Below are 22,596 nucleotides of genomic sequence, written 5' to 3' on the forward strand. Positions count from 1 at the left end.
AATTATTTGTTTGACAATTGATGAAACAACAGATCGTTGTGGCCGGCATGCTGTTAATATATTATTTAGTTTTGATAATAAAACTAAATTAGCTAAAACAGAATTTTTGTCTAATGTTAACGCTTCATCTATTTCACAATTTGTTATGAATACAATTCATTTTTATAATATTTCTTATAAAAATATTATTTTTTTTATTTCTGATAACGCTTCATACATGAAATTGGCGTATTCAAATTTATCTTCCTTTTTACCAAATTTAAAACACAATTGTTGCTTAGCGCATATCCTTAATTTAATTGGTGAAGCATGGGTAAACTTTCAAAAGTTTGAATTGGTTGACAAATTAATTATAAATTTTAAATCGATATTTACTTATAATTCACAAAGAAAAATTCGATGGAAGGAGCATTTATTACAAAATGGTATTGAATCACCTACTTTAGCACCCCTACCAGTAAAAACAAGGTGGAATTCATGGTTTTTATTTTTATGTTGGATTAAACCTTTATATTCTCATTTAATAACTTTTGTTACTGCAGAATATTCTATTAATCATGATTCAAAAGCTGTTCGAGATCTTTACACATTTTGTCAAAACAGAAGCCATGTTTTTTGCGTTAAAATATTTATATATTTTATTACATATAATAGCAAAAGGTAAGTGAATTTAATGGATTTAATAATTTTATAATAATATTACTAATATAATACTTTATTTATTTAGATTAATCAATGATTTGGAATTCTTTAAAATAAGAAACAAGGCTATAGCTCCATTTGTTTATTCACGAATAGTATCTCTTCAAGCTTTTTTATCATCAGGAATCAGGAATCCTCCAATTTCAAATGAAATATTCCAATTATTAAACGAAGAAAATCAAGATATTGCATCTTTTGTTTCATTATTTTCTAGAGCTTTTATATTGGCAAATGAAAAATGTGAGAAACATATATCTCATCATCCAGCTTTATTATTTTTCAAAGCAATACAATGTTTTGATCCAAGATTTATTCAATCTAATTCATCTAATCATAATATGGAAAATTATAGAATTATCAAAGAATTTTATCTTCCTACCTGATACTTTAATACAAGAATGGGCTATTTACTTTGACTTAATGAATCTATTGAAGAGTTTGATGATTTGGATTTGTATTGGCGAGGTAAAAGACATATATTACCAGAACTTAGTTCACTGGCTTTAATATATATATGGTTGCCAGTATCTGGTGTAGATATTGAACGTAGTTTTTTTAGTTATAAAAGCATTTTATCAGATAGAAGAGTAGCGCTTAAAGAAGAAAATATTCAAATGCTTAATTTTCTTTATTTTAATCTTAGTAATAATGATGATTATAATAATGAATTGATGATTTATGAATAATATAAATGTATAAATTTATTACTTAATTGTAAATAAATAAATAAAATTTGTATAGAATATAAATTATTAAAAAGTTTTTCATAATCGGAATTATGTTAATTCTGGCCAGAATTATGGTAATTCTGGCTGAAATTATGGATCACGATTTTCATGATTTTTGTGATTTTTCACGCCTGATTTTTGGGCCATCACGACGTCAAATCCTGGACACCCTAGGGGTAGGGGTTAAGCTATAAATCAGGTCCATATATATCACGTGATAAGTATTTGTAATTTTATTGGCTAATTATTTATTAGTAAAATTGAATATGGAATATGGTAAATCCGTAAAATGTAACACTGAGTTTTTATGTAACGTATTTATGTATCACTAATGTCTAAAAATAAATAAAGTTTAAAACACCATAAAAAATGTTTAAAAAAAGTAATTTAACGTTCATTTATTTATTAATTATAAAAGAAAAAAATAAAAAGAAAGAAAACACTAATTTAACTAGTCTTCATCTGACTGAACTTCGCGATAATCCAAAATAACTTTCTGCCATGAGTCTTGTCCTTGGATTATATCTTCTGCAACATTAAAATTTCGAAACGGAATAACTACACATTCCAATTCTGTTTTGTTATGAGTTCTTTTTAATTGCTTGTTATTTTGAGAGTGACGTTTAGAATGTACGTTGCGTTTATGTTCCTTCATAAATTTTAGAGTTGGAAAGTATTTACCGCAAATATTACAACACAGCCGCTGGTGTAGTTCTTGTGAAATTGAAGGACAACAACGGTCATATGGTAAGATTTTAAGCTTATCATAATATTGAAGGGCGTGAATTGGATTAATGAAATGACCGTCTTTTTCTTTTGTAATCGGAGGAAGGAATCCGTCATTTTCATCCAAAAGTAACATTGCATCTGTGGCTCTATTTTCACTACAACATTCCCGATTTTTACATTTTTTTATATCTAGTGAATAGCGGCAAATTTGTGCATGGTTCTCTATCCATTCCCATGATGTTGAAGAATCAAACTCATTAAATGGAATTATTTCCTTGTCAATATATTCCACTATTGCGGGCTTTCCATGTATGTCATCTCTTCTCCATATATCACATAATCTTTTTCCCAAAAACTCAAAATTTCGTCGTGCTAATTCTTTATCTATTACATTACCTTGACTATCTAGATGTGAACCGAACTCATTTACAGGTAAAGTGATACTGGCAAGTTTTGCAGATAAAGAAGCCATACCCCGTTCTACTGGATTATATGCACTTTGACCTGGAGCATGAGTACAAACTGTTAAATAATCCAAATTAAGAGCGCGAAAAAGGTGAGCATATTGAATAATATTTTTCATATGCTTTGGATTTTCGTCAGGTCCACCATCAACAAGAAGGATCCAAATAGGTTTAACTTCATCATCTTTTTTTATGATAGTGAAAAATTCTTCATTAGAAACAATGCTTTCTAAATCCGCTATATGGGTTTCTGATGATGTTCCAATAAAATATTCTGGTCTAATGAATATGGAAAGTTTACCAGTTCGAAGAGTATTACTTGAATCAGTTGGATCAATAGTTAGATAAACAGAAGGTATGAGTTTCATTTTTGAACCAACTGGAAAATCATGATCTTCAATAATTACTGGTTCGTTAACAGTTTGAACTGTCTTAAATGTACGGCCAACTGCAGGTGTTCCTAATCCCACCTTTGCCTTATTATCTTGGGAAATAATAACTGCTTCATTCGCAAAAACTTCAGCAAACATTTTTGCAGCTTTAACAGAAGCTAAACAATAGTGTTCATCAACATGAGATTTCATTTCTGTTCGTGCTACAGATGCGAGACTAACTTTTGCTGGATGATGATGACGACGCGCTGCAAAAGTATTTTGATGGTGGGGTTGGAGATAAGTAGACAAGCATTGACGAGATAGATAGGTATTATATTTTTCTTCTAAGGCTTCGCGTAGATGCTTTACCGTTCTTACTTTAATAATTACTTTTCTACATTTAGCATGAGCAGCTCCAAATTCAATACTATCATAAATCTTATCCCATAGATCTGGGTCTTTCATAGCTGCAGATGGTCTTCCTGGAGTATCATATTTTTCTACAACTCCTTCTTCTTCTAGCAACTTTAATTTTTTCGTTGTTAACTTTGCTTGTGCACCAGCATGACGTTTTAATTTATTTAGTTGAGCCCTTTGTTCTGATAATATTTTTTGTTCATCAATTATTTTTGATAATAGTGTAACTTTTATTAAGTCATCTGTAGAAATTTCCATCATTTGTTCATATTCAGATATCTTTTTAATAGCTAAATTGATTTTTTCAGCTGCATTACGTTATGATGTAGCATTTTTTGGTATTTTGGTAGTATCAATAAATCCAACTAATTGTCTTGGAGTAGAGGTGTATTTTGGAGTGGAGGTATGATAAAAACTACTAGTCACATTACATGACACAAAAATTTTTTGATGAGAATGAACAGTAGAAGGTACAGTATCATAATATTCACAAATTTTATTTTCAATAAAAGTGGTGTCATTTTTTCTAACTTCTTTCCAAACAGTTGTACACTCTTCCATTAGTTGCTGGCGATTTAACTTTGGATTACAGAGTGTTGCTTGTTTGTAATATGCATACGCGTTGCAAACCTCTTGATATTTATTTTGAGGTTGTTTAAAAAAAAATTTTTTATTAAAATTCGGACCTTTCAAAAAACTTTGCATGATTTTATAGAATATAAAACAAGCAGTTTATTTAAATTTTGATTAAAATCACAGCAAGATCAATACATTTTTTTTAAAATCAATAAAAATTTTTTTATTAATTATATATTATTTTAGCCAATCAAAATGCTTAATCAGATGATCAGGTAGGGGTGGGGGGGTCAAGCCTTCTAATTGACTGAAATCAGCTGATTTCTGGCACGCCCCTAATTGTACTCATCGCTAAATTGGCAGGTTTAAGTCCTAAAATCAAACTAAAACCTAACCTTCTATTAACAATTTGAGTAAGAAGTTTTCTCATCTCATTTGTATTCTAATCCATTTTCACTTTACATGAATCACATCAAATGTCTTAAAACCATTCAGTTTATTATTGATTTGTCTACAATGCCTACATATTTTAAAAATATACTTTTTAATACACTTAATGACTACTCTCTTATTTTATGTAAGAGAAACATTTTGAAATCTGAAATGTGATCAAGTCAGCATTATGCAAATCATCCTCAATCTATTAAATCTTTTTTTATTCTTAAGTACCATATATGATATTTCAAATTTAAGTAGCAGAATGATCTCGTAATTTTGGCATAACTATCAGACCAGCTAGTAGCACTTATCTATTAAATTACGGATTTGTTATATGATTCATAGCATTTTTTTTTCAAATGAAATCTCTCTTTTGTTTGTTCTTTCCAAAGCAAAATTCTTGTCACTCTGTAATTTGTTATATTTCTTAAACAATTTATTTGAATATTTTATCAATATCACCATTACCCCATTCAATTAATTAATCATCAGAATCATAACCTATCATAAATATGCAAACACCTAAATCTAGCAAGATTACCTTTTCACAAATATCATCTTGATTATTGATAATGTTTAAAGGAACAGAAACACATAAATAAAAATGTTCTAAGTGATTTATAATTATGTTAACTGTATTATTAATCTCTAATAGTTATTCTGAAATAATAATACTCTTTACATATGTCAAAAGCTGCCAAATTAAGGATCATTTAGGCTATCCTAAAAGGACCTAAATAGTCACCAATTTTTTTTTATTTATTTTTGCAGGATGTCCGATTGGTAATTATAAAATAGCCCTAATTGTGCAGAATAAGGTTATCAATAGGATACCTATTCATTCGCAACTGGATATCAATAGGATTGACCTTATTGTTATCCAGTTTTTTTTATTTACTTGTTAGATTAACCTATTGTTATCCATTTTTCTTATTTGGTAGCTTACTGATTGATGTCATTTTGGTTAATTTTATCAATATATACATATAATTTATTAAAAAGTAATTAATAGACTATGTCCGATTGTAAAAAAAATTAACATATAGATTCAATACATGCTTTCGATTGATTCCAAATTGCTACTTAATTTATCAATTTATTATATCAGATTTATATTACACACATAAGGTTGCTTGTCTAAACCTCTTCAAAATCCTACGATTAGTCTCGTCAAAATTTTACTATAGATTTATTATAGTTTCGGCAGAGTTTCAGCAGTTTTGGCATTTATAATAAGTTTTGGCAGTTTCACCTTTCTCCAAAGTTTCGCCAGTTTTTTAATATAACTTTAATATAGTTTTGGCAGAATTTCGCTTTTCGGCGAAACGCCATCTTGCCCAAACCCCTAGGTTTCGGCAAGCAACCTTATACACACAATTAATTAATTTCAATTTATTATAATTATTTGTAATATTAATATTAGTCTGAAATATTCTATATAATTAATATATTATGATAATTAATTAAATTTTTAAATAAGAATTTTATTTAACATTATGGATCTACTGGTCAAAATTATTTCTTTTGGCATTAATACCTTTCATCAAAAGTTCATCATCATTATTACGTAATTTGTTAAACATTCGGCCAATTATAAAAATCGAAAAAAAAATTAGCATAAATCAACTGGTCAATTTTTGGTCAATTTTTGGTTGAATTGTAACATAAAAAAAACCATAAATTGACCAATATTTTTTTTTGATCAATTTTTATTAATAACAACAATTGACTTGACAATTTTTAACAACCTTAAACAAAATTAAAATATTGAACCATCTAAATAATAGCCGAATACTTATTGAAAAGTAAAACTTAAATTAGTAATGATTTACATTTGACTCCCTACGATTTAAATAGACTTTTGCCATAAAAGTCTAAATTAGTTTCTTTTAATCAGGTTCAGATTTTTTAAGTTTGTTTTTTTGTAGTTTCTTGGAATTTATTTTTGTAGGTCGTCTCAGTTCGTTTTGACTTCTGGACTTATTTTTTTTTCTTTTTGTAGGTTATTTCAGTCTGGTTTCTTCTATTTGGACCTTTGACTTGTGTCCTGAAGGCTCAACGGTAGAGCATACGATTTAGTCGTAAGATGCAGGTTCGACTCCTGCTCAGGATAATAATATCCTTTATAGGTTGTTTCATTTTAGCTCTCAAACCAGAATTTTCTATTTTGTAGGTTTTTCGTTTCGACTCTCAGACTTGGATGTTTTTGACTTCCAGATTTGGAATTTATTTTTTATAGGTTATTCATTTCGGTTTTTGGACTTTAGCTTGGAATTTCTTGGAATTTTTTTATCTTGTAGGTTTCTTCATTTCAGTTTTCAGACTTGGGCTTAGAATTTATTTTCGTTTCAGTTTCTGAACTTAGAATTTCTTTTTTGTAAGTCAGTTAATTTTAGTTTCTGGACTTGGAATTTTCTTTTTTGTAGGTCAGTTCATTTCAGTTTTCAGACTTGGAATTTCTTTTTTGTAGGTCGGTTCATTTCAGTTTCTGGACTTGGAATTTCTTTTTTGTAGGTCAGTTCATTTCAGTTTCTGGACTTGGAATTTCTTTTTTGTAGGTCAGTTCATTTCAGTTTCTGGACTTGGAATTTCTTTTTTGTAGGTCAGTTCATTTCAGTTTCTGGACTTGGAATTTCTTTTTTGTAGGTCGGTTCATTTCAGTTTCTGGATTTGAGTTTAACTCCTATCAGTAAATAGGTTTTTCTTTTGTAGGTACGCTTCGATTTTAGGATTTGGGAGTTTTGGAAAGATAGCGTTTTAATATTACATCCTGAAGGCTCAATGGTAGAACATATGATTCAATTGTAAGGTGCAGATTCGACTCCTGCTCAAGACAATAGCTGATTCGTATTTGAACTTGAAATTTTGATTTTTCTTTGTAGGTTACTTCCGATTTATTGATTTTCTTTTTTATAGTTACTTTTGATATTTGCTTTTAATTTTCTTTTTGTAGGTTTTTTTCAACAATTTTTTTCTTTGTAGGCCACTTCAGTTCCAATATTTCAGGTTTTTTTTTTAGGTGGTTCTTTTGGTAATATTAATAATGAACGATTACTAATAACCATTCTTTCTTTTTTTTAGGTTCAGTGGACTTCCAAATTCTGAAGATTGGAAAAAAACCAAGATTTGTAAGTATATATGAATCTTGGTTTATTTTTTTGTTTTTGTTTTTTAATTTTATTAATGAATGGTTACTAAAGGACCCCGGATATCTCCAAAACAGGTCATAAGTCACACTTTCGGCAGATTGGCCCATTTTTCAGGGGCTCAAAAAATCGTTTTTTGTAAATATCTCGGCATCCAGTGGTCCAATTTTGATGAACTTTTTTTTAAATTGTAGAGCTAAATGAGGGCTACAAAATAAAAAAAAGTTCATTAAAATTGAATTACTGGATGCTGAGATATTTACAAAAAACGATTTTTTGAGTTTCAGCAAAAAGGGGTGTTTTTGGCCAAAAGTCCATTATGACCTTTATATTAGATATCCGGGGTCCTGTTACTAATAACCATTCTTTTTTTTATTTTTTAGGTTCAGTGGGCTTTTGAGTCCAAAGAACAAAAAAACCAAGATTTGTAAGTAAGTACAAATCTTGGTTTTATTTTTTTATTTTTTTTTAAAAAAAATATTATGAACGGTTACTAATAACCGTTCTTTTCTTTTTTTTAGATTCGGTGGGTTCCTGAAGAACGAAAACCCAAAGATTCGTAAGTATGAATCTTACTTTTTTATTTTTTTAAAAAAAAATATTATAAACGGTCAGAGAGCTTACAGATATTACGTAATTATCAAAGGGGGAGGGGTAACTAAAATCTTACGTTACACTTAATAAAATATATAATTTATAAATATTATAATTTGATTGGTTATTAAATCTGACAAGAGAGGGGAGTAAGTTTATATTAAACTGAATATTACGTAATATATGTAACTCCCCTTATTAATAACCATTTTTTTCTTTATTTTTATAGGTTCAGATGGACTTCTGAGTTCTGAAAATAGAAAAAACCAAGATTTGTAAGTATACACAAATCTTGGTTTTATTTTTTATTTTTTTAAAAAATATTATGAACGGTTTTTACTAATAGCTGTTATTTTCTTTTTTATAGCTTTGGGTAGCCCGAAGAACAGAGAAACCAAGATTCGTAAGTAAGTACAAATCTTGGTTTATTTATTATTATTTTTTTAAAAAAAATATTATGAATGGTTACTAATAACCGTTCTTTTTTTTTAGGTTTCCATGAGCTTCTGAAAAATGAAAATCCAAAGATTCGTAAGAATCTTTATTTTTTTCCTTTCTTTGTTTATTATTACGAACGGTTTATTAACCGTTCTTATATTTTTTTTATAGGTTTAAGTGGGTTTACGAGTTCCTAAAGAACAACGAAAAATCAAGATTCATAAGTAACTATGAATCTTGATTTTTTTTTAATATTAATAACGGTTTCTAACCATTCTTTTCTATTTTTTTTAGGTCTTGGATGTCTTAGGTGGGTTTCCGAAGAATAGAATACCCAAAGATTCGTAAAGACAGTATGAATCTAACTTTTATTTATTTATTTTATTATGACAATTTCTAAGGGCAGTGACATATATTAGCTAATATTATTTTAATAGTAATGTTTACTCCCCTACCTCCAGGTAAGATTTTATGACCAATCACAACCATTTCACATGGTTTATATTATGTGTAACCTAAGATTTTCTTTTACTTTCCCACCCCCTAAAATATTAGCTAATATATGTCATCACCCTAACCGTTCTTTTATTTTATTTTTTAGGTTTTGGGTTAATTTCCAAAGATCAGAAGAAAAGGAACCAAGATTCATAAATAAGTACAAATCTTGGTTTATTTTTATTATTATTATTATTTTGGAACAGGTACTAACTATTCCTTTCTTTTTTTTATAGGTTTGAGTGGATTTCCGACAAATGGATGAACTAACAATAAATGAAGGAACCAAGATTCGTAAGTATGAATCTTGGTTTATTATTTTTTTTTTAATATTATAGAACGGTTACTAATAACCGTTTCTTTCCTTTTTTTAGGTTTTGGGTGGGCTTCTGAAGAACTCTTTATACTTTTTTTAAAAAAAAATATTTTTTGTTAATTGTATTTTTTTTCTATTTTGTAAGTTTCAGCCTTCAGTTATTGGGCATTGGATATATAGGTAAGTTTTGAAGTAAAACTTCAAAACTTTTTTTAAATAAAATTATTTTTTTTTAATTATTTTTTTGATTTTTTTTCTTCTATTTTGTAGAATTCGGCTTTCAGTTCTTGGGTTTGGATATATGGGTTTGTTTTGAAGTTAAAACTTCAAAACTTTTTTTAAAAACAAGTATTTTTTTAATTTTATTTTAATTTTTTTTTCTTTTTTGTAGATTTCGGCTTTTTATTCTTGGGGTTTGGATGTACAGGTAAGTTTTGAAGTAAAACTTCAAAACTTTTATTTTTGATTATTTTTTTATTTTGTAGGTTTCAGCTTTTGGTTATTGGATGTTGAATATATTATATATAAGTTTCGATCAGAATGAAAGAATAGAAACTTTTAAAAAAAAATATTTTTTAATTATTTTTTTATTCTATTTTGTAGGTTTTAGCTTTCAGTTCTTGAGCATTAAATATATAGGATAGGTGAGTTTCGAAGTGAAAACTTTGAAACTTTTTTTAAATAGAATTATTTTTTTTAATTATTTTTTAATTTTGGTTCTTGAGCATTAGATATACAGGTGAGTTTCAGAGTGAAAACTTCAAAAATTTTTTTTTAAAAAAAATATTTTTTTTTAATTTTTTTTAATTTATTTTTCTTTTTTGTAGGTTTCGACTTTTGGTTCTTGGGCTTTGGATATATGAGTAAGTTTCGAAGAAACTTTAAAACTTATTTTAAAAAAAAAAGATATTTTTTTAATTTTATTTTTGATTATTTTTCTATTTTGTAGGTTTCGACTTTTGGTTGGATTTTAGATATATGGATAAGTTTCGAAATGAAACTTTGAAACTTATTTTAAAAAGGGATTTTTTTTTAAATTTTATTTTAATTTTTTTTTCTATTTTGTAGGTTTCGACTTTCGGTTGAACTTTGGATATATGGATAAGTTTTTACTTCAGATTTTTGGTTGGGTAAGTTTCAAAATATTTCGAAACTTAAATTTTTTTTATTAAAGAATTGGTTTACTAACCGTATCTTTATTTTTTTTGTAGATTTTCCTTTGGACTTCTATTGAATGGGTAGGTTTTGAATCTTCAAAACTTTGACCTTTTTTTATTGTAATAATAACGGTTTACTAACCATTTCTTTATTTTTTTTGTAGGTTTCTCTTTCGTACTTTTGTCAGATAGAGTAAGTCGTAGATAATTTTGAAGATAGTAGACGATGGTGGATGATGGATGGTGGATGACGAGTAGTAGATGATGGATGTGGATGATGGTTGATAATGGTTGATAATGGATAGTGAATGGTAAATGGTAAATGGTAAATGGTGGATAGTAGATGTAAATAGACAAATACTGTAGAATGTAAATATTAGATATTTAATATGATAATTTTTAATATGTAATTTTAATAAAGTGAAATAATAATAATCAATTGATTGTTATTACAAAATTAAAAATAAGCTAAATACATAAAATCATTAACAATTAGACAAAATTAGACTTAATTTCATCCAACATTTGGCAATTTGAAATTTGGACGAATGTCTAGTAAAAGTTGATAAATAGTTTATTTCCGATTTTTTAATGAAATTTTGCCAATTTGTGATTGCCAAATGGCAGGCAAACTGTACAAATCGTCCATAATAATTTTGACAATTTTTTTGGCAATAATTGGCCAAATTTAGGCCAACTTTTGTCTAATATTCATCAATTTGAAATTTGGATGAAATGGACTGTTCTGACCAGTAATACTTTCAACTGATTTTAGTTTTTTTCTTGAATAGTATCCAATATCATCATCATCATAAATTCCTTCAACCAATTTTAATTTTTTTTTTGAATGATGTCCAATATTGTCATCATCATCATTTTCTCTATATTTCTTTAACTCTTCAGTTATAATCGATAACATCAATTCTTTGTATCCAGATCTCATCCATTAAGATACGTTTAATGGAGCAGTTTCTTTCTTTAGAGCATACTGAGAATTATTAAAAACTCATTTTCATCTTCTTTTATCAACTGTTTGCCGATAAAATAATACGTCCCTGAATGGTTCCAGTTTGAACTGAAAACTGATTCAAAACTGACTAAAAATTCGGTTCAATTCTCAGTTCAGTTCAATTCTATTTTATTTTAAGAAAAAATGCAAAAATCGAAATAACTCAGCAACCAATGATTATATAAAGACGAGCAATAGCTCATTAGAATTGTCTCATTGAGATGTGTCGAATGGTGGTAAAATCATTTCTAGCCACCTCGATATATCACGAGATAATCAATGCTAAACATTTTTTATAAAACTAGTGATAGAATCATATCTATTGATCCTAGAAAAATGATCTTGGTATTATTTGATAAGTCTTAATGAGACAAATCTAATAAGCCTTTTTTCATTTTTTTATGATTACTACATAATGAGTTATCTTAATTTTCACATTTTTTTAAATTTTCGAACGTCAAAAAATAAAAATTCTGATCTAAAATATAATCCATCTTTTACTGATTGTATTGAAACAATCTTTAGCTCATTAGATCCGTCTTAATGAGATGAGTTGAATAACGGTAAGATCATATCTCTAGTATCGATAGATACCGTTCTAATGCTAATTTACTGAAATTGCTTAGCATAATTTATCTTATGATATACCAATGCTAGAGACATGATCTTACTGTTATTTAACTCATCTCATTAAGACAGATCTAATGAACTAAAGATCGTTCCAATACAATCAGTAGAAGATGGGTTATATCTTAGATCAGAATTTTTGTTTTTTACGTTCAAAAATTTAAAAAAATGCAAAAATTAAGATAACTCGTTATGTAGTGATCATAAAAAATGAAAAAAGGCTCATTAGATTCGTCTCATTAAGGCCTATTGAATGATGCCAAGATCATTTCTCTAGGGTCAATAAATACGATTCTATTACTAGTTTTATAAAAAATGTTTAGTGTTGATTAACTCGTAATATATTGAGACTAGAGAGATGATTTTATTACCATTCGACGCATCTCAATAAACCAATTCTAATGAGCTATTGCTTGTCTTTATATGATCACTGGTTGCCGAGTTATTTCGATTTTTGCATTTTTTCTTAAAATTGGATAGAACTGAACTGAACCTGATGGTTCCGGTTCAGTTTTCATTTAGTTTCAGTTTTTACCTAAACTGGAAAAAAACTGCACCAAACTGACCCATTTGGAGTTTTATTCTAACTAAAAAATACAATCAGATTACCAAAGTAGCTAATATAATATATAATTTGCAATCATTTCTCCACTTAATATCTTATATTACAATATGATTTTCATTTGAATTATTATCTGAATCAATTTTGGATTCCTCTGGACTATGATACGCATTTTCTAACATGATTGGATTGAATTCTGATTTCTTTAACTTTAAGACAATTGGATTGTCTAATAGTTGTAAATGTCTGACCATGTTTGTTCGTCTTATTTGTTTCTATTTTCACAATTTTAATGGCTAATTAGCTAATATTTTCATAAATAAACTCAATTAATATAATATTACCTAGCTTTAGCGTGAATTTCCATATTTTCTTTTGATTTCTTCAGTTCGCTCAGATTCAGATTTCTTTTTTTTTTAATAAATCTTTTCTCTGATAGCGGCGACACTGATGAATCATTTCATATGGCACGCCTTCACTAACCAGATACACATTGATATCTAACATTTTAAATAAAGCGGAAATAATTATTTTCGTTATCAAATCCTTTTGTGACTCAAAAGTTTTATTGATGTTGAGTTGACTGCTTGTAGGCAGTGTTGGGTTTTGGATTTGTCCAATTGGTTTTTTTAATTGAACAATTTTAGACTGTCCAAAACCAGTTTTGGACATAGTTTTGGACATAGTTTTAGACAGTTTAAAACTGCTCAAGAGTCCTAATATTTATCAACTGAAACTAAAAATAAAATAAAAATATAGTGTTAAAATGTTAAAAAAGTAAATATTTAATATAAATTAAATAATAAAAATTAATGTAAAATCAAAATAATATTAAAAATTAACATTTAAAGTTTTTTGAAGTAATTTAATAATTGAACTAAAATTAAAATTAGCCAAAATTAGTCATAATTCTGGCCAAAATTAAATTTTTTGTCATGTGATCTGTCCAAAACCTGTCTAATGAAAAAAAGGTTTTGATTTTGGACAAGTTTTGGACAAACGTCCAATTGTCCAATTGCCTAATACTGCTTGTAGACATTCATTTGATATTCCATTTTACTTCTCACTAAATATTTATTTGTGTTAGTTTCATGCATTTAATAAATTTGAAATTAAATAATTACTTATACGCAAGTTATCTTTCGTATCTTTTGGTAATTCTGTTAAACTGTGATAAGTTACTTTCCTGGCAGTAGCTGAACTAGAATCAGTTTCCAATCCACTAGTTCTCTCTGAACTTGAATTTGATTGAGAATCTGATCAAGAAGTTAATTGTTTTTGTTTTCTTTGCTTCTTAGACTTCTTAGATTTGGATTTCTTTTTGCTATTCTTGCTATTCTTTTTTGGTTGGTGGCGCTTCATAATTCTTATCAGTCGAAGAAACAATTTCAGTAGATTTGTTAGAAGCTTTAATGGAAGATGATTTCTTAGACTTCTCAGGTATCTTAGATTTCTTTTTATTTGGTTGATGATCTTTTTTACTGCTCTCATCATCAGAAGAAACAAATCTAGTGGATTTATTTCTGTATCAGGAAATTTGTTTAGGTGTAATTTAGTGTAATATTTTGGAAGTAGTGTAAAATTTCGAAATATTACACTACAAATGTAATATTACAAAGTTTACGTTCTTAAATTTGAATAATTATAATAATTTAAGAATATTTCGCTATCTACTGATCCAATCAAAATGATCTATAGCTCATTGGAATTAGCTCATTAAGACAAATCGAATGGTAGTAGAATCGCATCTTTACATTTGATAGATAGCTTACTATTAATTTAAAACTTTATTGCATACTATAGAGTGTTCTATCAACTGTAGAAATGCGATTTTACTACCATTCGATTTGTCTTGATGAGCTGATTCCAATGAGCTATAGATCATCTTGATTGGATTAGTAGATAGAAAAATATTCTTAAATTATTATAATTATTCAAATTTAAAAGCGTAAACTTTGTAATATTACGTTTTTAGTGTAATATTTCAAAATTTTACACCACCTCCAAAATATTACACTAAATTACACCTAAACAAATTTTCTGATGTATTCGTTTGAATGAATAAATGGGATCTTAGGTAAATATTTTAACAATGAATGTTTTGGATTTTAATTAATATATCATAAATTTGCCTTTTAGGTTTCTATTCCAATTCAAAATGATATATTGAACTGGAATTGCTAAGAATTATTGTACAGAATTGCAGAATCAATAATTTTATATATATTCAATTGGACAATCAGAAGCTTGTTAATGGTCTTAAGTTAATTGAACTTCGGCAAACAACTGGTTCATTAGCGGCATATGATAACCTCAGATTAGAAGAATTAGTTCAGTTCAAACAGATTTTTTGCAGCGAATTAGAAGATACGATCACTGGCAGTGAATTTATCTGGGCAATTTATTAAGTCCAATTAAAAATCGTGTTGATTTACCTGACAATTTATATGAACAGTTAATTACTTATTATAATGAAGTTTATAGTAAAAAGATGGATGTTAAATTCGACTTCATGTTAAATCTGATCAGTCAAGATTTACAGAATGATTCGTATGTAGTTGTTTAACTAATAATTAATCAATGCAGAAGAATTCAAGTGCCAACTGAAATTTTTGGATCAGCGTTAGCACCTCAATAAAGATGTGATATGTAATTATTTTTAAAAGGTTGTAAGGTTGCAATTATTACAACATACATACAACACTTTTGTTGTAATTACAACACAATATTATAATTATTATATAGTATTATAATACTATTAGTATTGTAATTATTATATAGTATTGTAATTATTTTTAATTATACAAATATGTATTATAATATATTAATTATTTCTTTTTATGATGATATTTATTCTATAAAAACTTATTTTTGTAATTTTTATTTTTCAAAAAGAAAATTTTTGAATAATCATAAGTGTTGTAATATTACAACACTTTAACTTTAAAAGTAGTAATAGATTGCAATCCTTACTATTACAACATAAGGTAGTAATTATCAATTACATACTACATCTTTACACCTCAATATAAGAAAAGTTCTTATATTTTAGCAAAATTTATCTAAGAAGGACCCCGCTTACTTCTAATAGAGGTCTCCGAAAATATAAGGTAAAATTTATATTAAAAAAAAATTTTAGGTCTCTTAATAGATAAAGGTAAAATTATATATATGACAAATAAAGATCTCCGGATATGTAAGGTAAAGTTAAAATAGGTTTCCGGTTTTATAAGGTAAAATCAAATGTAAGTTTACAAATGTTTCGGTAAATAATAAGGTAAAATTGTATATAAAATTTAATATTTACCTTATATATACTAATTTGAAATATTGTACAACAATTATTACAATATTTGGTAATATACGTTTTATAATTTTTTCTCAAAATAAAAAATTTATTCTCTTCTTTATACTTGTAAAAACCATTTTATATTTTTAATTTTATTTGCATTAGCACTATCTTTTTGAAAATTATTACAAAAATTAGCTTTTAAAATATAAAAATTCGTACAGCAATTAGCAACTTCAGAATTTAATTTCAGTACTTTGGTTAAATCAAATCATATTTTACTATCTAAGAAAGTTGTTTAGTAAGGTCGAACTACTTATATTTGAATTTTTATAGCAGTTGGAGTAATATTTATTGCATACGAGCATTTTTTTATTTTAATATTAACTTAAAATTTACGTTTTTTGTTTATTAAATTCGGAGCGTAATTTGGGCATTTTAGTCAAATGAAATCACCTTTTTAAGCTTAAGTAATATTGTTCGGCGAGATCGAAACTACCTGAATATTAATTTTCATAAGAATCAGTTTAATATTTACGGAATACGAGCAATTTTCGCACTTTTAATTTTTTTTATTTTCCCGATCAGTGATTATAGGGCGTAATTTGGGCACTTTGGTCAAATGAAATCACTTTTTCATGCTTAAGTAAAGTTGTTCGGCAAGGTCGAAAATATTTAGATAAATATTTTCATAGCAGTTGGATTAATACTTATGGGGTACGAGCATTTTTTCATAATAATACCAATTACGAATTTATTTTTTTTAAAAAAAAATTAATTAGATTTTTTTAAAGAAAGTAAGTGAATAATAGTTTTGAAGTAAAGTTAAAGATGTGTGTCTTTAAGATTTTTTTTATAGTATTTTTGTAATTCAAAGTACTTTTTTTACTAATAAAAGTTATTTATCTTTAAAGAATAAGAATTAAACTTAGTAAAAATAAAAAATTTTTAAAATTTATTGTAATGATTATAAAATATTTTGTTTATTTAATATTTAAAAAAATTTAGGTCTCTGAAAATCTAAGGTAAAATTTAATATAATTTTAAAAGGTCACTATATATATATGGTAAAATTATGAGATAAGGTTGGTAAAATTACTAGTAAATCTGAAATTTTGCCTAGAGACCTTTATTAGAAGTAAGCGGGGTCCTATCTAAGATAATAAATCGATAGAATTATACCCAAGGATGGTGTAATTTCGAGCATATATTGTGACTTCCAACTATTGGTGAAAGAACGCACAAACTTGTTTATGTTAAATAGTACCTATCGGTTAATAATCATTAAATTAAATTTTACTGCTGAGCTGAACAGAACAATGATCACAGTGTTAATATTGAACTCTGAAAACTTATTAATGAATTTTATGAAATGTCTCGTGATAGTATAATTCCAATTCATAATATTTATCCCTTAAACTGTAAGCAATTGCGGGCAAATTTGCCCGCAATTTTACCAAATTTCAGCTCTCATCTAATTTTATGAAAAATAAAGCAATTTTAATAAAATTTTTTTCCAAGATAGTTTAAATTATATATTGTGCAGCAATTATTATCATTTATTAATTATATATTAGAAAATCGAAAATTACCCATTGGTTGAAAGTTGTATTTTAAGATAATCACAAAATTTTAAAAAACTTTGCACTTAACTTCGACGATTTCATTGATAATTAATTGTAGCTATATAAAAGCTTAATAGAATATGTAGAATTTGGTATGAGAAATGACTTTTGTTAATATGATTTTTGATATTTAAAAGTAGGATTTTGACTTTATATAGAACGCTTAATGAAAATTTTATTATGCATTTTAATTATAAATTCATAACAATTGATTTTTTTTATCTCTATTTTGTTTATTATAATGCAAAATTTTTATAATAAAAATAAAAAGTTATAATAAATATTCAAATAGAGAAAAAATATGGTAAGAAAAGTTTAAATTTTATTATATAAAAATTCTGATACTATTTTTGCGGGTTAATTTCCAATCCAATTTTAATGATCAACTGTATATCTAACTCATACAATTTATGGCCAGAATGTAGATCAATTTGGCTGCAAAATTATGTGACGATCTGGCCAAAATTAAAGAATTTTTTATAGCATCATTTATTCTAATTTAGAAATTGCGGGCAAATTTACCCGCAAAACAGTTTAAGGGATAGTCAGTTTATTCCTACTAATTTTACAATCAAAATAAATAACAATAACAATAACAGCAGACGGAAAGTGAAAACTTATATGGCAGTAGTACCGATTAATAGAACGTTTCATTTATAATTTCTATTATTAATAAATCGTAATAAATCAGTTATTTTATTTTATATATGCCAAGTATACTTAGTGAATATTCATATCAAATGTATTGTCAAATATTATAAATTTGGTAAAAATAATGTAATATATATAATGGTATTATTAAACCAACAGATTAATTTATAGCAACCAATCAGTTTATACCTATTGGATTTAGTTTTACATATAGTAATAAACCAAATGATGACTATTGAATAATTACCTAATTTATTTAAATTAATAAATTCTTTCAATCCGGATAGCCTAAATTTTTACATAGTTATCAAAGGACCCTGAAATATATATAAAAGGGTCAGGTTAAAGATGTGATATGTAATTATTTTTAAAAGATTGTAAGGTTGCAATTATTACAACATACATACAACACTTTTGTTGTAATTACAACACAATATTATAATTATTATATAGTATTATAATACTATTAGTATTGTAATTATTATATAGTATTGTAATTATTTTTAATTATACAAATATGTATTATAATATATTAATTATTTCTTTTTATGATGATATTTATTCTATAAAAACTTATTTTTGTAATTTTTATTTTTTAAAAAGAAAATTTTTGAATAATTATAAGTGTTGTAATATTACAACACTTTAACTTTAAAAGTAGTAATAGATTGCAATCCTTACTATTACAACATAAGGTAGTAATTATCAATTACATACTACATCTTTAGGTCAGGTCAGAGTTTGCGTATAATGAGTCAAAAAAATCATGTAGATCATTCCTTTCATGGATAATCCCAGCCAAAATAATGTTTCCTAATTTAGATAATGGCTGAAATTATTGTAATTCTGGCCCTAAAAGAATGCGTATTTTGGATCACTTCTGAACCTGACCTCTACATATATATTTCAGGGTCCTGTTATCAATTGGGTATATGTTCTATTGATTACTAATTTTTGGCTAACCTATTAGTTTAATAGCTTATCCAACACGATACGCCTGATTTTTCAGCTTTCAACCTCAAGTAAGAACACATATTCTTCTCTAATCCTATTTTAATCCTTAGCAAGAATTGAAATGATTTGTGTTTAATCCTTCTTTGATCAGTACTTCATTTGAAAATTATTTTTATACAACTTCTTATTTGCTTTATAAGTACTCATCAATTATTAGATTGCATATGAACATACTTCTTTAAGGGTCTCTTTTATCTATGAAAATTCTTTAGTAAACTATTTATTGTTTAGATAGAATTCTCATATGATGCTTATATCAGTGATCTCATTATTTAGTTTTGCATCATCCCAAAAATTTTATTATATATCTACTTCATGATTCCCATCTATTTTTTTAGTTTTTCTCTGATCATTGAGTAAATTTGTATTTTTCGTGTTTTAATTTCTTTTTATTATTTTTGATTTTCAGCTAATCTAAGTCCATTATATCTTACTGTAAAGATAGTAACAATTAATAATAAGTTCTCAGCATTTCAGTAAATTCACTGGATATAATGTCATTAATGTTAATATTTGAACTGAGTATCACAACCTTTATGTTATGTTTAACAAGAATCTATTCGGCAAGTTTAAAAGTGAAGTGGCAGAATCAGTTCTTGTAGATAATCACAAATAACTTAGTCATATTATGCAAAAAAGTATACATAGTACTATAAAAGATTGCATTATACTAAAGATATAAAAAAGCTAGTATTTGATTATAACGAAGATCTAAATAATCTTGATATACAAGAATGTGACAGTAGTGTTCTGAATAATATAATTATCCAAAGGATATTGGACTTGTACTTTGTAGTTATAGATAAAAATACATATTTTTGATATATAGTGATATATTATATACAGTAAATTATATATGTTATTGAAGAAACAATAGAAAAAATAAATGATTTATACTATTATATAGAAAATGTTTCTGAAAATACAACAATGAAGTTAACTATTGAAGAACATCTTGCCAATGATTTTCCAATTCCTGAATTTATTTTATCAAAAATAAAAGTATAGAGAGTGGCTAATATTATGCAGATATTTAAAGATATTTTGGTATCTAGTGTTAAAATTCATGATTTTATATTCATTGTATTCATCTTATTGAGAGGATTCAAATGATAATAAAATTGTCTTTGCATGATCAATATTCAGTGTACAATTACATTTGATGTGATAATTGGATTTTTATGATCTTTATTTAGTTCATTGTATTCACCTTATTGAGACAATTCAAATGATGGTAAATATATTGACTGAATTACAATATTTTTTTGAATTTTTAACTATTTATTATACTAGTTGTACAAATTATAGAATTTTTACAGTGGGCATTCTCATATTTGCAAAAAATTCTGAAAAGTATGAAGTGTAAGAGTTTGTTTATTATGACTGTAAGTACAATATAGTTAAATTTATATTACATTAATCCCTTTGTATGTTCTATGTGTTTAGTTTATTGTTTGTTTGTCTTTGATTTTATTAAAATATTTAAGAAAATAACAAATTGAAGGATATAATTATGATAAGGGTAAAGATAAATCTAGCACAAATGCTAACTGAAGGTATGCATATTATTTCATATTAAGTATATTTAAAATAGTATTATTCCCTTTATTTAAAATATAATATTTTTGTAGTTTATGGACCAATACTAATATCATGAAAATGTTGATATTTTGTCATTAATTTTACAAGACAGCCTAATGTTTATCATGAATATTGCGATCACATAGAGAACTTTCTGATATGTTATGTACTTATGTGCCCAATAATCAAATAATTTCATTTCAAATTTTCAAGCTTCATATATTTGACTGTGATGAGATTATAGATGGCAAGCCTTCCCCATGTCTTTACTCGATTTATTGTGAAGAACATGATGAATTATATGTTTATTTTATTGATGATCCATCTACAAAAAGATTACAGAGCCATGAAGATGATACTCTTTTGATGATTCGTAATGAAGATAAACTTAATGCATTATTATTTAGTTATAAAATAGCAAAATAATTTTCAAAAGAAGCAAAAGAAAGACTTATTAAAAGATGAATTGACCCTTCAATTGAGGAATTCAGCGTCGAATTCCTCAAAATCAAAATTAAACGAAAAAAAATGTTGCACAACATAAAATAACAGCAGGATGTTATTGCTATGCGTTTTTTTATTTGTTATATTATTGTACAAAAGATTTTTAATGTGATATTTGCTATTACTTTATTTTTTACTGTTAATTTCTATTTTACATTTTATATTATTGTAAATTTTTTTAATATAATATTTGCTATTGCTAATTCTATATAATTATATAATTTCGTTGATTCTATATGAATATCTCAATAAACTTTGCAAAAAAAAATTTGAAGAGAGGTTAGTTATTTCAAGGGAGCAATCTATAATTCTGAAGTAAATTAGAATCGTTTATCAGAACAGGTAATAGTAAATCAGAAGTATGTCGTCTATAATATGTTCAACTTTCACCTCGAATTTTTAACATTTAAAAAACTAGTCTATTAACATCTTTTTAACCGATTACTTGTATTCGATTACAGAAGAAAACGGTTGACAAATAATTCAATAATGGATCGTTTCTTAATGCATTCGTTTATGGATTCGCTTAAAACTCAGACAGAAATATTGAACATACTGTATGTTATAGTTAGTTTTATATACGAAGAATGCTTGATTAACCGATGAGATTATATCTCACGTAAAAACGGACTATTTCTTTACCCTTTTTTTATAAGTACCACGTTTTATTACTTTATAGTAAAGTTTTCATGCGAGCCCATTGAGTTTTCATCTGTTATTTGATCATCTATCTGTTGTTAAATATCGACAAAAATCTCTCAAGAATTTTCCGATTTTCTTTTCATTTCTTTCATTGACTGCCTGGTTGTATAGTGCAATTGATCCCGATTTGCCATCTATAGCAATAATCTTTCGATATTATCGTAAAAGATTGTCCTATGGAAATACAAACCTTGAATACACATGTGATATGCAATAATTTTTGATAATTATTTTCGAAATGTAACTTACTCTGATTCCCCTAACACATAGATCAGATAGTGTATGAAGACTTCTGGTCTAAGTACCAAATCCAAACAATAAATGATAAATGAAAATGCCGAAAATAATAGAGCTAGAAAAAAATGACTCTATGACACTAGAGTTGAAAATGGGAATGAAGAAAACGGTTCTATACCAATAGAAAATAAGGCTTCAGACCTGGATCATGTTTACAATTC

At 26.5% G+C, this 22,596-nt stretch overlaps 4 protein-coding genes across 4 annotated transcripts; 1 reads left to right on the forward strand and 3 right to left on the reverse strand.

The window, feature by feature from the left end:
- Positions 1–1,881: 1,881 nt before the first annotated feature.
- On the reverse strand, positions 1,882–2,085 carry OCT59_022722 (uncharacterized protein; the record flags this gene model as incomplete). The annotated part of the gene is made up of 1 exon (XM_066144947.1): positions 1,882–2,085. The coding sequence occupies one exon, from the start codon at positions 2,083–2,085 to the stop codon at positions 1,882–1,884; it is 204 nt and encodes a 67-aa protein (XP_066006360.1).
- Positions 2,086–3,732: 1,647 nt separating this feature from the next.
- Positions 3,733–4,119, reverse strand: OCT59_022723 (uncharacterized protein; the record flags this gene model as incomplete). The annotated part of the gene is made up of 1 exon (XM_025325183.2): positions 3,733–4,119. One exon carries the CDS (start codon positions 4,117–4,119, stop codon positions 3,733–3,735), a length of 387 nt encoding a protein of 128 aa, XP_025182445.2.
- Positions 4,120–12,870: 8,751 nt separating this feature from the next.
- On the reverse strand, positions 12,871–13,456 carry OCT59_022724 (uncharacterized protein; the record flags this gene model as incomplete). The annotated part of the gene is made up of 2 exons (XM_066144948.1): positions 12,871–13,047; positions 13,256–13,456. The coding sequence occupies 2 exons, from the start codon at positions 13,454–13,456 to the stop codon at positions 12,871–12,873; spliced, it is 378 nt and encodes a 125-aa protein (XP_066006361.1).
- A 7,635-nt stretch (positions 13,457–21,091) lies between these two features.
- On the forward strand, positions 21,092–21,358 carry OCT59_022725 (uncharacterized protein; the record flags this gene model as incomplete). The annotated part of the gene is made up of 1 exon (XM_066144950.1): positions 21,092–21,358. One exon carries the CDS (start codon positions 21,092–21,094, stop codon positions 21,356–21,358), a length of 267 nt encoding a protein of 88 aa, XP_066006362.1.
- Positions 21,359–22,596: the final 1,238 nt, after the last annotated feature.

The sequence above is a fragment of the Rhizophagus irregularis genome, chromosome 31, assembly GCF_026210795.1.
Source record: "Rhizophagus irregularis chromosome 31, complete sequence".
Lineage (NCBI taxonomy): Eukaryota > Fungi > Glomeromycota > Glomeromycetes > Glomerales > Glomeraceae > Rhizophagus > Rhizophagus irregularis.